The 17,316-nt window shown below is 45.5% G+C and overlaps 1 protein-coding gene across 1 annotated transcript in view; it reads right to left on the bottom strand.

Annotated features, from left to right (window-relative positions):
- Positions 1-17,316, bottom strand: part of LOC126175894 (spondin-1) — a 211,238-nt gene that overhangs the window by 105,779 nt on the left and 88,143 nt on the right. The window contains exon 2 of the mRNA XM_049922950.1: positions 12,518-12,721. Within this exon, the coding sequence (XP_049778907.1) occupies positions 12,518-12,713 (196 nt within the window). The 5' untranslated portion in view covers positions 12,714-12,721. The remainder of the gene's footprint in view (positions 1-12,517; positions 12,722-17,316) is intronic.

The raw sequence follows: 17,316 nt of genomic DNA, 5'->3' as shown, positions 1-17,316 counted from the left end.
GCGATGTCGCCAAACACGGATGCGACCATCATGATGCTGTACACAGAACCTGGATTCATCCGAAAAAATGACGTTTTGCCATTCGTGCACCCAAGTTCGTCGTTGAGTACACTATCACAGGCGCTCCTGTCTGTGATACAGCGTCAAGGGTAATCGCAGCCATGGTCTCCGAGCTGATAGTCCATGCTGCTGCAAACGTCGTCGAACTGTTCGTGCAGATGGTTGTTGTCTTGCAAACGTCCCCATCTGTTGACTCAGGGATCGAGACGTGGCTGCACGATCCGTTACAGCCATGCAGATAAGATGCCTGTCATCTCGACTGCTAGTGATACGAGGCCGTCGGGATCCAGCACGGTGTTCCGTATTACCCTCCTGAACCCACCGATTCCATATTCTGCTAACAGTCATTGGATCTCGACCAACGCGAGCAGCAATGTCGCGATACGATAAACCGCAATCGCGGTAGGCTACAATCCGACCTTTATCAAAGTCGGAAACGCGATGGTACGCATTTCTCCTCGTTACACGAGGCATCACAACAACGTTTCACCAGGCAACGCCGGTCAACTGCTGTTTGCGTACGAGAAATCGATTGGAAACTTTCCTCATGTCAACACGTTGTAGGTGTCGCCACCGGCGCCAGCCTTGTGTGAATGCTGTGAAAAGCTAATCATTTGCAAATCACAGCATCTTTTTCCTGTCGGTTAAATTTCGCGTCCGTAGCACGTCATCTTGGTGGTGTAGCAATTTTAATGGCCAGTAGTGTACATCCACGTATTTGCTCTGCAAAACTTCAAATAACATAATCGATCAGAATATTTAAAATTAAATTTTAATGAGTTAAGTGCTACTGGTTATCTCTTTCCACAGTCAGAGTTAATATTGGGCTATATGGATGAAAACTGAACTCTCATGACGATGTCGGCGCCAAGTCTGTTGCAATACTTATTTCTTTCTCCACATATAAGATGAGAATCCTGTTTAACACATATATTTGATTGTTCAATGTAGAAGTAACAACGCAGCCTTTTGTAACAATTGAGAATATTCACTTTTCAAATTGCACTATAATTCCGCTGGCGGCTTTAATTTAAATCTCTCTTGCAACGATGAATTGGATGTGGATTCGAAGTTTTATATTATTTTGTTGACTTGGTCGAAAATCACGGTTTACAATAAACGGGTTTTTAATCCGTAATTCTTCCGATATTTAATCGTCTGCTCACTTGGAAAACTCTGATTGTAGACATCAGAGTGATACGCACTGTTGCAAATGCGGGTGCTCTATGAGACGGACAAAGTGGCGTTTTGAATGGCCTGCAATTCACGCCCTGTGCAATCGTAACATCCTGTTTAGTTTCCCGTCTGCAGGGTTGTCGTCTGGCCTTGATAAATGGATCCTTACTCGAAAATTCACTGTCGGTGTCGTCTGCTGCTTCCTATTGACTGTGTACAGGTTGTAGGCTGTGAACTGGTGCACTGTTTATGTCTTGGATTGTTATTTCGGGCACTTCCACGGCTTCTACGCCTTTTAACAATGTTGGTGGATTCGGACAGTGCGTGACTGTCGGCTTGCTCATTTGTTCGTCTCAGTGCATTTATTTTGCTGTCCAGCCTAGGCATACTGAAGCGCGTTCCGTCGTTAGAGCGCTTGGAAGGACTGGCCTGTGACGATGGTGGATCCAGATTTTCTTACGATATCTTCTCTCTCGGTCAGCTGCCTGTCTCAGATATTTCTGCGGCGGTTAGTGCAAGTGTTTACTGTCGCACTACGCCTTGCATTGTACTGATTTCCTTTTCGTGCAGTTTGCACGTACATGATCAGGCGAGTTACAGAGTACTGAAGTCTGTGGCTGTACATTATACGAAATGAAAGCTATAGTTAGGACCGAGGGGATGAGTTTTTTCAAATTTATACGAACGTCTCTGATGCTGTTGTCTGCGTGTCCGAAAGAACAGACACCATATCCATATAAGTATATAGTTGTGGCAATACCGGCCGTGACCTTCTTCTTCAGTGCGGATGCACACATATTCCCCGAACTCTTACGGGACTTGGTAAGAATGCCTGCCACGAGTAATGAGTGTGTTGGGCAGGGACACTACGAATGTAGTGAGTGGACACACAAGGTGAGACTGTGGGTCTCGCGGGAGGCGTGCGCGAGATAGTCCCTGCAGTTGCGCTATCCTCTGTATGCCCTCGGTGGCTCAGATGGATATATCGTCTGCTATATAAGCAGGAGATCCCGGGTTCGAGTTGCGGTCGGGGCACACATCTTCACCTGTCCCCGTTGATGTTTATCAACGCCCATCAGCAGCTGAAGGTATTAATATATCATTCTAACTATCTTTCATTCTCGACGCTCAGTGACTGTGCTAGCTGGACTGCTGGTAGCAATTTGGAACTTAAGAGTGATTCCTTCCGTCGATTTCATGCGATTTTTAGGGTTCCGTACATCAGGCGATAAAAACGGGACCCTTGTAGGGTTAATTTTGTTGTCTGTCTGTCTGTCTGTCCGACTGTTGAAAAGCTATGTTATCAGGAACTGGTGGACGTATCGAGTTAAAATTTACGTCACATACTAAGGTTTGCTCTTCCTTGGCAAAGTAAAAAAAACTTCGATCAAAAGATACAGCCATTTATTTGGCATATTTTGACGCTCGCAAACTAACACATCAAAAACTACAGAGCACTTTCTGTTGCCCTAGAATCATGATATTTGGCAAGAAGTAAAGTTTCAAAGTACAAGTGAAGGAAAACTCGCAAAAGTTGGATTTGTAACTGTCACATGAAAAAACCATTTTTTCTCATTTGTTGTCAGACTCTCTGCTCGCCCCTCTGTTAATACCCATTTTGTCAGGAATGGGTAGAACGCATCAAGTTAAAATTTATGTTCCATACTAAGGGCCCGCATCTCGTGGTCGTGCGGTAGCGTTCTCGCTTCCCACGCCCGGGTTCCCGGGTTCGATTCCCGGCGGGGTCAGGGATTTTCTCTGCCTCGTGATGGCTGGGTGTTGTGTGCTGTCCTTAGGTTAGTTAGGTTTAAGTAGTTCTAAGTTCTAGGGGAATTATGACCACAGCTGTTGGGTCCCATAGTGCTCAGAGCCATACTAAGGTCTATGGCTCCCTGGCGTGTAAAGCATGTAATCTTCTGTCAGTGCACTCAAAAGGTATGGCCATTTATGTTACATACACTCCTGGAAATGGAAAAAAGAACACATTGACACCGGTGTGTCAGACCCACCATACTTGCTCCGGACACTGCGAGAGGGCTGTACAAGCAATGATCACACGCACGGCACAGCGGACACACCAGGAACCGCGGTGTTGGCCGTCGAATGGCGCTAGCTGCGCAGCATTTGTGCACCGCCGCCGTCAGTGTCAGCCAGTTTGCCGCGGCATACGGAGCTCCATCGCAGTCTTTAACACTGGTAGCATGCCGCGACAGCGTGGACGTGAACCGTATGTGCAGTTGACGGACTTTGAGCGAGGGCGTATAGTGGGCATGCGGGAGGCCGCGTGGACGTACCGCCGAATTGCTCAACACGTGGGGCGTGAGGTCTCCACAGTACATCGATGTTGTCGCCAGTGGTCGGCGGAAGGTGCACTGCCCGTCGACCTGGGACCGGACCGCAGCGACGCACGGATGCACGCCAAGACCGTAGGATCCTACGCAGTGCCGTAGGGGACCGCACCGCCACTTCCCAGCAAATTAGGGACACTGTTGCTCCTGGGGTATCGGCGAGGACCATTCGCAACCGTCTCCATGAAGCTGGGCTACGGTCCCGCACACAGTTAGGCCGTCTTCCGCTCACGCCCCAACATCGTGCAGCCCGCCTCCAGTGGTGTCGCGACAGGCGTGAATGGTGGGACGAATGGAGACGTGTCGTCTTCAGCGATGAGAGTCGCTTCTGCCTTGGTGCCAATGATGGTCGTATGCGTGTTTGGCGCCGTGCAGGTGAGAGCGCCACAATCAGGACTGCATACGACAGAGGCACACAGGGCCAACACCCGGCATCATGGTGTGGGGAGCGATCTCCTACACTGGCCGTACACCACTGGTGATCGTCGAGGGGACACTGAATAGTGCACGGTACATCCAAACCGTCATCGAACCCATCGTTCTACCATTCCTAGACAGGCAAGGGAACTTGCTGTTCCAACAGGACAATGCACGTCCGCATGTATCCCATGCCACCCAACGTGCTCTAGAAGGTGTAAGTCAACTACCCTGGCTAGCAAGATCTCCGGATCTGTCCCCCATTGAGCATGTTTGGGACTGGATGAAGCGTCGTCTCACGCGGTCTGCACGTCCAGCACGAACGCTGGTCCAACTGAGGCGCCAGGTGGAAATGGCATGGCAAGCCGTTCCACAGGACTACATCCAGCATCTCTACGATCGTCTCCATGGGAGAATAGCAGCCTGCATTGCTGCGAAAGGTGGATATACACTGTACTAGTGCCGACATTGTGCATGCTCTGTTGCCTGTGTCTATGTGCCTGTGGTTCTGTCAGTGTGATCATGTGATGTATCTGACCCCAGGAATGTGTCAATAAAGTTTCCCCTTCCTGGGACAATGAATTCACGGTGTTCTTATTTCAATTTCCAGGAGTGTATTTTCATACTCGCGAACTCACACATCAGAACATACAGGTTACTTCCCGTTGGCATAGACACATGAAATGTGGCAAGAAGCAAGGTTTCACACTACAAGTAAGTAGGTATATCACACGACAAAATTTTTTTTGAAACTTCCTGGCAGATTAAAACTGTAGAGCACTTGCCCGCGAAAGGCTAAGGTCCCGAGTTCGAGTCTCGGTCCGGCACACAGTTTTAATCTGCCAGGAAGTTTGATATCAGCGCACACTCCACTGCAGGGTGAAAATCTCATTCTAAAAAAATTTTTTCTCAGTTTTTTATCCGACTCTCTGTTCGTCCGCCCGTCTGTTGAGACCTCTTTTTCCCAGGAACGGATAGATATTATCAAGTTCCAATTTACATCACTTTCTAAGGTCTATTGACCCTTGACGATGTTTAAAATTGTACTGTCTTGGCGGTGTTTAAAATTTAAGTTAAAAATATATGCCACACATTCTGATACTCGCAAGCTCACTCATCAAAACCTATAGAGTATTGCCAGTTGACCGAGACTAATGAAAGTTTGCAAGAAGCAAAGTTTCACAGTAAAAGCAAAGAAAAAGTTCGAAAATTGTTAATACGTAATTATATCACACGAAGAATTTTTTTTGTGTGATTCTCGAAAGTCTAGAAATACCCAAGACCGATATCTTGCCAGCATCGGTATTGATAAAAGACAAAAACCGTACAGATTCCTAGGATGGATGAACTACCTATATACATAATTAAGTTTTTCCGGAAGCCTCGGTGCGCGACGCTTCCTCGCATTTATCCTGATTATTTTTTTTTTTTTTTTGTAACCATCCTCCACAATGCTCGACGATCCTTGTCCGTCCTGCCTGGTCCTGATTTAGCTGTGGTTCTTCCTTCACGTTTCCACTTCACAGTCACATCATCAACAGACGACTTGGGCAGCTTCAGAATGGTTGGAGTGTCCCTGATGGATGTTTTACTCAGGTAACATCCAATCACTATAATCCACTTTCGAAGTCACTAAGTTCTCCCAACTGACGCATTGCGCTGTTATTGCTTCTCTATTGACAACACAATACTCCCTGCCTCCTTTTATATTGGCGGATCCATCTGTCGTGACATCAAGTGGCCAGTACCACATTACATAGAGGTGAGCGGGTACACTGTGCAACACAGTTAAAGGGTCAGTTTTAGAAACACCGGTATCCCACTGTGATTCAGAAACCTGAAATTTGGGTGAAAGCTGCCTACAACCTTCCTCTCCATTGTTATGAAAACGTGACGCACTGCGCATCTTCGAACAGCAATTTGTCGCCATGTGAAAAAAAAAAGGCGAGAGTTCAGAAGTTCATGTGAGGTGTAAATGGGTTAATGATGTCACACTGGTACAAAATTTCACGACGATTTTGCCCAGCGCCACCGTGGAAGTGTTACACGAAGGAAAGGTCGTCACACCCCGTCTCATCCACATTCTATCCCTACTCTTGACGCCTCTGCAATGGAGGTCATAATAGTGATACCCAGCGTTGAAATCAGGCGGTTTTCTTATGCGTGGCCGAGGAAAACATATCAGGCACACGACACACTGCCTCTCAAAATTGACACTAAAAGGCCTCAGAGAGTGGCATGAAGGGCATCACTGAAACTACACCTTTCTTTGGGGCGTTGACTGCACACATTTCGTGGTCGAAAACGACTGCTTGTAGAGCGCGGAGGGGCAGGTCCACGTTCTTCACAACGTTTCACAACACTGCTGACACCTCCAGACGACTTAGTCCTTCAGTAAGGACACCGTGGGCTCCAGTCACATTGGACGTGATCACACACGTTTTGGAGTGTAGAGCGAACGTAACTTTTGCTCTGGCGTGCAAGACCCGTGCCCCCTCCCCCCCCAGTTCGCAACACCTTCAGTTCCACCTACGCATCTTTGTTGGGCACTTTAAAAATGTCCGTTTTCAGAGGCGGACATTCTCTGATTTCTAGGCGCCGGTGTGACAAGCAAACATTTCGACATACCTCAGCTGAGCGCCAGTACAAAGATGAACTAGCGTCCGATAGGCGCAAGCGAAATCTAAGGGGTGTCGAAAGGAATGCCTGTCAGCCGGCACTTAGGAATCAGTGAATGGCTGTCTCTGTACAGGGCATTTCCAAAGTGCCCAACGATGTGCAGGTGGCACTGGGGATGTTGGGAATTGTAAGACTTAGAGGGACCCATTGCTATTTTAGTCATTCATTCGTGGAGGTCCTCTCCTCCCCCCACGATTACGGAGCAGGAGGGTGCAAAACAGGGGCGCTGAAAAATCAGAATCACCCTATGTTTCTTGGGATAACGTTCAAATTTCATCGAATGGTTTTGAACAGCCCCTAGTGGTTCCATCTTGCATATCAGGGCAAAAATTACGTTCGCGCTTGCGGGGCTTTCAAATAGAAAATGTGATCAGTGGCCCTCAACTACGTACCCTCTGACTCTGAGTTGAAATACTGAAAGTTTTGGCTGGTTTCGTTGTCTATGGGGTGGCATACGAAGTTGCCGCATTACAAGCCAAATACTGCTGAATCTACAGTATACAACATAAACATACACATGAATCGAATGGTCGAAGGTTCCTAGCACTCGGCAATTGCGAATTTTGAATGTGACATAGAAATTTATTAATGAAAGATTGCAATTAAATAAAACCTGCAGGTACTATTTTTAACGACTTTAAATGACGAGTACGATAGCAGAAGTACCTTTAAGAAAGCCGTTTTATTACTGCAAAACACTTATTGGTGTCGATGGTCCAGCAATTAAATAAAATATAAGTTGATTAACAGAGAAACAATAGATTCCTACTTCACGTAATTAGTTATGAACAACATAGCTCGCTAGATATTCACTTCTAAACGCATACTACGTCTTCACTGCAGAAGCCACGGAAATCTCACAAGTGCACAAGTCGGCACTACGAAATATTTCTATCTCCCGCAACAACGCGCAAACCCCTGCTCTCCAACGTAGTCCCTGTGACTGACCGTCCCTGCTTCCTGTCCAGCACTCCTTGTTCTGTCCAGCACTCCTCCCTCACTTCCATCCAGTCTCCCCATTAACGAGCGCTGTGATTGGCTAGGGCACTCCCTCCATTTCTTCAAGCCAATGTACGCTAACAAACATATTGAAAGATACGAAATACTGGATTTGCATTCAAATAACTCGAAATTAAATAAATATTCCTATGGCCGGACCATAAACACGCTATAACACACATTATTAAATACATAAACAAATAAAATAAACATATATCAAAGGGATAGAAACAAAAGGTAGGCCAGTAGCCTAATGTCTCTGTGCTTTCTAAAGCACAGTAAATATTTAACCAATTTCTTCATGAATAGTATATATCGGAGATAAATAGAGACATAGACGAATAAATATATTGATAAGCATGCTGCTACCGTTTTTTCGTGTAACTGTGGAGTACTTACGGCCTGACGCGATCAATAGTAGTCAGCCACTTTGACCCTCAATAACTCATGTACTATTCAACCTACATGCCTGTAGTTCATACCAATTTAGGTTTACACTATAGCTTTCTAAAGACACGTCGATCGACAAAATCGGAAGAACCGTTTAGATTTCGGAAATTCGTTGCTGGGTGTTACTTGTATGATTTAGTCAGATACTAAACTTTAAACTAATAAAGATATTGAAAATCTGATTACAGCATCGAAATTGTCGTGCAGATAATGGTAATGTACATGTTTCTTTTTAAGGTATCATGATTCCTCTGGCTATTATTAATTTCTACATGAACTGTGAAATGTCTGCCATTGTGGTTTCACAAAGTCCGCCATCTTTGGCACTCCCGGCATACAAATCTCCTTCATCGACACAAAGCACAGTCCTTGTCACAGCGTCAACATGGAATTCCCAGCCACATGGTCAGCCTGGGCCACACGTTGGGGCTACCCCTCTTGCTCCGCCGATGGTCGGCACCATGGCTGGCCTGGGTGGCCGAGGGGTTCTACCTGCTACAGTCTGGAACCGCGCGACCGCTGCGGTCGCAGGTTCGAATCCTGCCTCGGGCATGGATGTGTGTGATGTCCTTAGGTTAGTTAGGTTTAAGTATGAGGTGCATTCAAGTTCTAAGGCCTCCGATTTTCTTCTCCGGACTGTAAAGAGATAGAAACATGCGCATTGTTTTAAAATGAGGCCGTGGTCATTGTCAATACGTCCCAGAGATGGCAGCACCGTACGGCAGATGGAATTTTACCGCCAGCGGCGAGAATGAGAACTGTTTTAAATACTTAAAATGGTGACATTTTCCTTACTTGAACAGCGTGCAATCATTCGTTTTCTGAATTTGCGTGGTGTGAAACCAATTGAAATTCATCGACAGTTGAAGGAGACATGTGGTGATGGAGTTATGGATGTGTCGAAAGTGTGTTCGTGGGTGCGACACTTTAATGAAGGCAGAACATCGTGTGACAACAAACCGAAACAACCTCGGGCTCGCACAAGCCGGGCTGACGACATGATCGGGAAAGTGGAGAGAATTGTTTTGGGGGATCGCCGAATGACTGTTGAACAGATCGCCTCCAGAGTTGGCATTTCTGTGGGTTTTGTGCACACAATCCTGCATGACGACCTGAAAATGCGAAAAGTGTCATCCAGGTGGGTGCCACGAATGCTGACGGACGACCACACGGCTGCCCGTGTGGCATGTTGCCGAGCAATGTTGACGCGCAACGACGGCACGAATGGGACTTTCTTTTCGTCGGTTGTGACAATGGATGAGACGTGGATGCCATTTTTCAATCCAGAAACAAAGCGCCAGTCAGCTCAATGGAAGCACACAGATTCACCGCCACCAAAAAAATTTCGGGTAACCGCCAGTGCTGAAAAAATGATGGTGTCCATGTTCTGGGACAGCGAGGGCGTAATCCTTACCCATTGCGTTCCAAAGGGCACTACGGTAACAGGTGCATCCTACGAAAATGTTTTGAAGAACAAATTCCTTCCTGCACTGCAACAAAAACGTCCGGGAAGGGCTGCGCGTGTGCTGTTTCACCAAGACAACGCACCCGCACATCGAGCTAACGTTACGCAACAGTTTCTTCGTGATAACAACTTTGAAGTGATTCCTCATGCTCCCTACTCACCTGACCTGGCTCCTAGTGACTTTTGGCTTTTTCCAACAATGAAAGGCACTCTCCGTGGCCGCACATTCACCAGCCGTGCTGCTATTGCCTCAGCGATTTTCCAGTGGTCAAAACAGACTCCTAAAGAAACCTTCGCCGCTGCCATGGAATCATGGCGTCAGCGTTGTGAAAAATGTGTACGTCTGCAGGGCGATTACGTCGAGAAGTAATGCCAGTTTCATCGATTTCGGGTGAGTAGTTAATTAGAAAAAGAAATCGGCGGCCTTAGAACTTGAATGCACCTCGTAGTTCTAAGTTCTAGGGGACTGAAGACCACAGCAGTTAAGTCCCATGGTGCTCAGAGCCATTTGAACCTTTTTTTTTTTTCGACACCATGCGGCCGCCGACGAGCCGCGGCCCGCCGAGAGTCCCCCGCACGCCCACGCCAACTCAGAATATTTTCAGGACGCCACAACTTGGCCGTTACCTCACATGCTCCACTCAAAAGGTTGCTGGCCCACGGTGTCCTTACTGAAGTGTTGAATCGTCTGGGGGCGTCAACTGTCAACAGTGTCAAATGTTGCCAAGAACATTGTGCTGTCGCTCAGCGCACTGCGAACTGTCATTTTCGACCAGGAAGTGTGTGGGAATCAATGCTCCTGGGTAAAGGATGGTTTCATGGACGCTCTTAATGTCACCCCCTGAAGCCTCTTCGTGTCAATTTGGAAATATTCTCCTTGGCCACCCATAAGAAAACTGCGTGATTTCAACGCTGGGCGTCGCGGTTCTGACCTCCATCACAGTGGCGTCAAAAGAAAGGGAGAAATGTGGGTAAGAGGGTTTGTGGCAACTTTCCCATCGTTTGACACGTCCACGGTGACTTTGGATAGAATGTGGTGAAATTTGGTGCCAATGTGACGTCAATAACCCACTTTACACGTCATATGAACTTCTTACCACCGGCCTTTTTTTCCCATGTGTCGCCAGCTTGCTGTTTGATGCGTCGCTGAATCCGGCGGTGACGTCGCAGGGCGCCACACTTTTACACCATTACAGAGTTAGGTTGTAGGCACCTTTAAGCCAATTTTAAGGCTTCTACTGGCAGCAATTACGGGGTTCCGAAAAAGTTACCCTTGAATTGCATTGCGCATTATACTTTTCACCTTTCAGCTATAACCCCTACTGTCCTACATTAACAAGATCAGAAACGTATGTCCTCATTTTGTCCTTTAAATAAGTTGATAGTTCTCCTCTATTAAACTGAGTTTACACTAGCAAGTCGCTTGCAGAAGTTATTGCTGCAAGTTATTCCTAGCCGCTTGCAGCTGTGTTTACACAGCAGCGCAAGAATTAAGCAAGATTCTTCTGCAAGTTCTTTGGCAAGAAACTTGCGTCAACAACTTGCTGATGCTGTTTACATATGCTTTCAGTACTACTACGAGTATCAGCCGAAGTGTAAAATGACAAGTTGGCGGGTGAGATGTGCTGGAGCTCTTGTAATTGTAATGCAAAACGTGAAAAAGAAAAAGATAAGTATTTGGGTTAGAGAGTAGATAATGAGAATATCGCAAAATGGTGCCTGTAATAACCTTTTGCAAGAACTTAGTATCGAGAGCGAGGATACTTTTGAAAACTTTTGCAGAATGTCCTCAAATGATCTGGAGTATTTGTTGATGTTAATAGCTCCCGTCATATCAAAACGAGACACAAACTTCGGTACTGCTATTTCAGCAAAGGAACGTTTGCTAGTCACTCTATGATTTATAGCTACTGGTGAGCTACGAATAAAATAGGCATTTCATTTATTTATGTGAAACATACAACCAAAAAAAGTTTGAATTTTGAAATCTTTTCTTTGTAGGAGACTCATACAAGTCCGTAATGTACTTGTTTCATATTCCCGTCAGCACGATTTCTCTGATCGTACCCAATGTATGTAGAGCCATTTTTAACGTCGTGAAAAGGGAAAATTATTTGAAGGTATGTGAAAACACAACAATGAAATTAAATTTTTATTGAAATAAACTGCATTTTATAGAGTGATATGCTTATAAAAATGTTTTTTTTTCTAATGCTCATAAAATGGAAAGTGACAAGCTAAGTAAATAGAACATGTAATAATTACACATCGTCTTTTTCTAGACTCCTAAAACAACAAGCGAGTGGATGCAGGTGGCAAAGGGATTGTGTCTTCAAGTTATGCTACTGTCTATGTACTTCTTTTGATGTGTCGAATATCGACGAGATTTCATTTAATGCGCTCATCTTCTTCACTCTATCCTTAAAGTCTCGCGTATGCACGTTCCGCATTTTGGGGTAGCTCTCCGTGGCTTCAACAAAATGTTCTGTATCCTGCTTCATCCATTCCCGTTTCTCCTCCATTTCTGAAATTTGTTTGCACATAATACAGTTGCATAAAATTAAGTCATCACATTAAGTAAAATGTTAAATATGAGTGTTATGCAGACGACATACTTACTATAACTTGCGCTTCCTAGTTCCGGAAATAGAAATAAATCCTAAAAGCTGCAAGTTACTTGCGTGGTGTTCACACTGGAAGCGGAAAACGTGCAGCAAGTCACTTCCGCAATAAATTGCTACGGTCGCAAGTCGACTTGGCGATATGTTTACACTCGCAAATCGCGCGGCAAGTTCCGCCGCCCAAGTAAATTGCTGCAATAACTTGCTAGTGTAAACCGAGCATTAGCTGGACCCACCGCAAGCAGGAAGACGGTCCCTGTCCCGGCTTTTAGTGTAGCGGATCGGAGAGAGGAGGTACTCACACGTGTAGACGGAGCCAGGGACGTACATCTCGGGCTCCCCGGTGACGGTGATGCGGAAGCCGTTGTCTCCGGGGCTCTTGAGCACGGCCGAGTGCTCCGGCCGGGGCTCGCGCGTGCACCGGAAGCCCTGCGACGAGCCGCACAGCAGCGCCAGCACCAGCAGCGGCAGCGGCGAGAACCACCGCCTCAGCGCCATCGTTCTCTCTGCAACAAAGGGCGACCGGCTCATAAGGTCGATTGCCGCAGCTCGTGGTCGTGCGGTAGCGTTCTCACTTCCCACGCCCGAATTCCCGGGTTCGATTCCCGGCGGGGTCAGGGATTTTCTCTGCCTCCTGATGGCTGGGTGTTGTGTGATGTCCTTGGTTAGTTAGGTTTAAGTAGTTCTAAGTTCTAGGGGACTGATGACCGTAGATGTTAAGTCCCACAGTGCTCAGAACCATTTGAACCATTTGAGCCATAAGGTCGATCCACAGTGGACAACAAAAGAAAGTTAACCAACGTCGCGACAGTTGAAGGTGCGACGCATTACACAGAGGGTCAATACACTGTGACATCGATTTGTGGCAGAACTGTACAACATACACATGTCCTCGGGGAAGATCAGTTTGGATTCCGTAGAAATATTGGAACACGTGAGGCAATGCTGACCCTACGATTTATCTTAGAAGCTAGATTAAGAAAAGGCAAACCTACGTTTCTAGCATTTTTAGACTTAGAGAAAGCTTTTGACAATGTTGACTGGAATACTCTCTTTCAAATTCTGAAGGTGGCAGGGGTAAAATACAGGGAGCGAAAGGCTATTTACAATTTGTACAGAAACCAGATGGCAGTTACAAGAGTCGAGGGACATGAAAGTGAAGCAGTGGTTGGGAAGGAAGTGAGACAGGGTTGTAGCCTATCCCCGATGTTATTCAATCTGTATATTGAGCAAGCAGTAAAGGAAACAAAAGAAAAAAAAATCGGAGTAGGTATTAAAATGCATGGAGAAGAAATAAAAACTTTAAGGTTCGCCGATGACATTGTAATTCTGTCAGAGACAGCAAGCCGGCCGCAGTGGTCTAGCGGTTCTGGCGCTCCAGTCCGGAACCGCGGGACTGCTACGGTCGCAGGTTCGAATCCTGCCTCAGGCATGGATGTGTGTGATGTCCTTAGGTTAGTTAGGTTTAAGTAGTTCTAAGTTCTAGGGGACTTATGACCTAAGATGTTGAGTCCCATAGTGATTAGAGCCATTTGAATCAGAGACAGCAAAGGACTTGGAAGAGCAGTTGAACGGAATGGACAGTGTCTTGAAAGGAGGATATAAGATGAACATCAACAAAACCAAACCGAGGATAATGAAATGTAGTCGAATTAAGTGGGATGATGCTGAGGGAATGAGATTAGAAGATGAGACACTTAAAGTAGTAAAGGAGTTTTGTTATTTAGGGAGCAAAATAACTGATGATGGTCGAAGTAGAGAGGATATAAAATGTAGACTGGCAATGGCAAGGAAAGCGTTTCTGAAGCAGAAAAATTTGTTAACATCGAGTATGGATTTAAGTGTCAGGAAGTATTTGTATGGAGTGTAGCCATGTATGGAAGTGAAACATGGACGATAAATAGTTTGAACAAGAACAGAAGCTTTCGAAATGTGGTGCTACAGAAGAATGCTGTAGATTAAATGGGTAGATCACATAACTAATAAGGAGGTATTGAATAGAATTGGGGAGGAGTTTGTGGCACAACTTGACTAGAAAAAGGAATCGGTTGGTAGGACATGTTCTGAGGCATCAAGGGATCACTAATTTAGTATTGGAGGGCAGCGTGGAGGGTAAAAATCGTAGAGGGAGAGCAAGAGATGAATACACTAAGCAGATTCAGAAGGATGTAGGCTGCAGTACGTACTGGGGGATGAAGCAGTTTGCACAGGATAGAGTAGCATGGAGAGCTGCATCAAACCAGTCTCAGGACTGAAGACCACAACAACAACAACAAAACTGAACCGGCCACATAGTAGTCCTCAGTCCAAAAATAGTCATACTAAAACAGAAGGTGGCCAAAGAAGAACACGGAGTTGAAAACCTCACCAAACAGAAATGATAGCAACAAGGGTTACAGCGCTCCCCAACTATATGAAAATAAGTAAAATTTACATTAAACAAGAACCACGTTTGTTATCTCAACCACTAGTATAATGTTTAAATAACTTCCAGAAGCAATAAGGTTATAAAAGGGAAGCCTCTCTCAATTAACAAATGGAATGACTCAAAATCGCTCTAAAATTGCAACGTAACTTTAAACAGCAGAATTAAAGGCCATAGCGGCACTTGGAAAAAATAACACTGCAGAAGACAGACAGCGCGAGCTTTCGCTGCCCAAAACTCGTGTACAGTATCGCAGAAACTGGCAGATGTGTAATCCGACTGGGCCCTACATAAATGGCCCAGCATTGAAATCTGCAGCAATTTGCGGAAGGGTTGCACTTCTGTCAAGTTGAACGATTCTCTTCAGTCGTCGTTGGTCCCGTTTTTGCAAGACCTTTTTCTGGCCGCACCGATGTCGGAGGTTTGATGTTTTATTGGATTCGAGATATTCACGGTACACTCGTGAAATGTTCGTACGGGAAAATTCCCATTTTATCGCTACCTTGGAGTTGCTGTGTCTATTAAAGCAGTGAGATACGTACAGGAAGCTTGTTGTAAGGTGCCTCTTACGTGAGGAAGACATTTTTACCAGTTGTAATAAATTATTCTCTCTCATTGATGCATTGACGATAGTTAGGAAGTGCTGTAATCCGTAGCCGGCCATGACTCGGAGAGCATTTCTCACGCTGGCTGGCTAGGTGACGAAACGACCAGATGTCGGCGCTGGACCGTAGCAACAAGCGTCAGCCTAGGAAATATACATGACGGGAAGTACCGCCATCTTGACGCCAAAGTCACTGATTTTGTTTATTTATATTGAATAATTAAAGTCATTTATGACAACGTGAATACTAGGAGGAGCCTCTGGATGTTTAAAACTATTTATCATAATTTTGCCTCGTTAAAATTCACACCCGTTCATTAACAAATGCATATCTTAGTAAGTACGAACTTGATCGGAAATCCACGAACTGTGACGAAACTAGTAAGAGATACGGACTGCGCGCCAAAGTTGGCAGTCGGCGTTAAGAGCTCTTCCTGTCTTGTTCGATGGTAGCCATGCTCTCGGTTACGAGTAGTTTGTGACATGAGTGTTTTAGTATTGATCTTAGAGGAATAAAAGTGATATTATGGCATTCTGAATGTTATTTTCGAGTAAATAGATACACCAAAATTGACCGACAGCAATTTCAGATAATTAGCTTCCACCGACAGAGACATCCAATGCGTCAATGAAGAATCTGCACGGGACGACATTTACGAGAGCTGGACCGCGCACAGGTAGTAGGAAATCCGACGACACGACCCACCAAGGCTGGTCAAGTAAGATCCGACTTACACTAGCAAATTCCGGGTGGAAATGCTGACCAGTTATAGCCTACCGTACGTCACATATACCACCCTCTACGGACTCGCGGCTAAGCTGAGTAATGACAATATCAGTTTAGAAGCGAGGGGATCTTGCATTGTCGATCAGAAGGAAAGGGCAAAGAAGACAGGTGAGCAGAACAGTCTCACTCGCATTATACATAGCTCATCACTGAAAATTTGAATTTGAATCTGAACAAAAAGTATTCTTCTAAAACGTTATGCAGACATTTTGCACTTCACTTAAAACGGAGGACAGTTCTCTTGAGGCTTGTAGGGCTGTGCTCCAGTCGGATTACAAAACACAATCGATTCTAGTGTGGCCTGATCGTATGTCCGAAATGATGCTTATTTTCATGCAAATGACACAGTATGCCAGCGGCCTTGTTGCAGTGGTACCACTGGTTTCCGTCATATAGCCGAAGTTAAGCGCTGCCTGGCTTGAATAAAACATGGATGGATGACCGTCCGGACTGCAGAGCACTGTTGACGAGTGGGGTGCACTCACTCCTTGTGAGACAAATTGAGGAGCTACTTGATTGCGAAATAGCGGCTCCGGTCTCGTCAACTGACATGGCCAGGAGAGCGGTGTGCTGATCACACTTCCCTTCACATCCACATGTCATGATGCCTATAGGCTGAGGATGACACGGCGTTCGCTCAGTGCTTTTAGGGTCTCCCGAGGCCTGTTCAGATGGAGTTTAGTTTTACTTATAATGAGCTATTATGCCAACAGATGCAGAATATTATGGGCTTCCTACACAAATTACTGAATAATAAATGCCTAACGACTGTTTCATTTTATGTAGTCTAGATAGTAATATTTGACAGAGAGGAATCCTTGCAAAGATCCACTTAAGAATACAACTTGAATAACTGCAGCGGCTACTCTTGAAATTTCAACTAATACATAAAGCCACAGACACTTACACATAGATAACTAATACCTGCTACACTTCGATAAAAATAAATTTGGTGTATCAGAGAGCCGAGTGGTAGGGGCTTGCCAAACGTAGTTCTTTCTCGAGAGCCATATGCCAGCTGTGTTGCCAGTTTTATAGGTTCATGCAAAGCCTTTGTCAAGCGCGGCTGGCTGTACGCTGACAACACTGCCCCCCCCCCCCCCCCCACTCCGCCCCAGCAGTCAAATTTGTTAATCAAAAAGTTATTTTACTCTAGGAATAAACAGCGCTCCAAATCAGTAACAAAAAATAAGGAAATACGAACTTTAAATTCTTTCCAATTCCTATAGTAGAAATTATCGTACAAGGAACGGACGCTGGAACTAAATCCCGTTAATGTTTCACT

The sequence above is a fragment of the Schistocerca cancellata genome, chromosome 3, assembly GCF_023864275.1.
Source record: "Schistocerca cancellata isolate TAMUIC-IGC-003103 chromosome 3, iqSchCanc2.1, whole genome shotgun sequence".
Taxonomy (NCBI): domain Eukaryota; kingdom Metazoa; phylum Arthropoda; class Insecta; order Orthoptera; family Acrididae; genus Schistocerca; species Schistocerca cancellata.
Note: the sequence above shows the minus strand (reverse complement) of the source record. Positions and strands in the feature narration are given on the sequence as shown.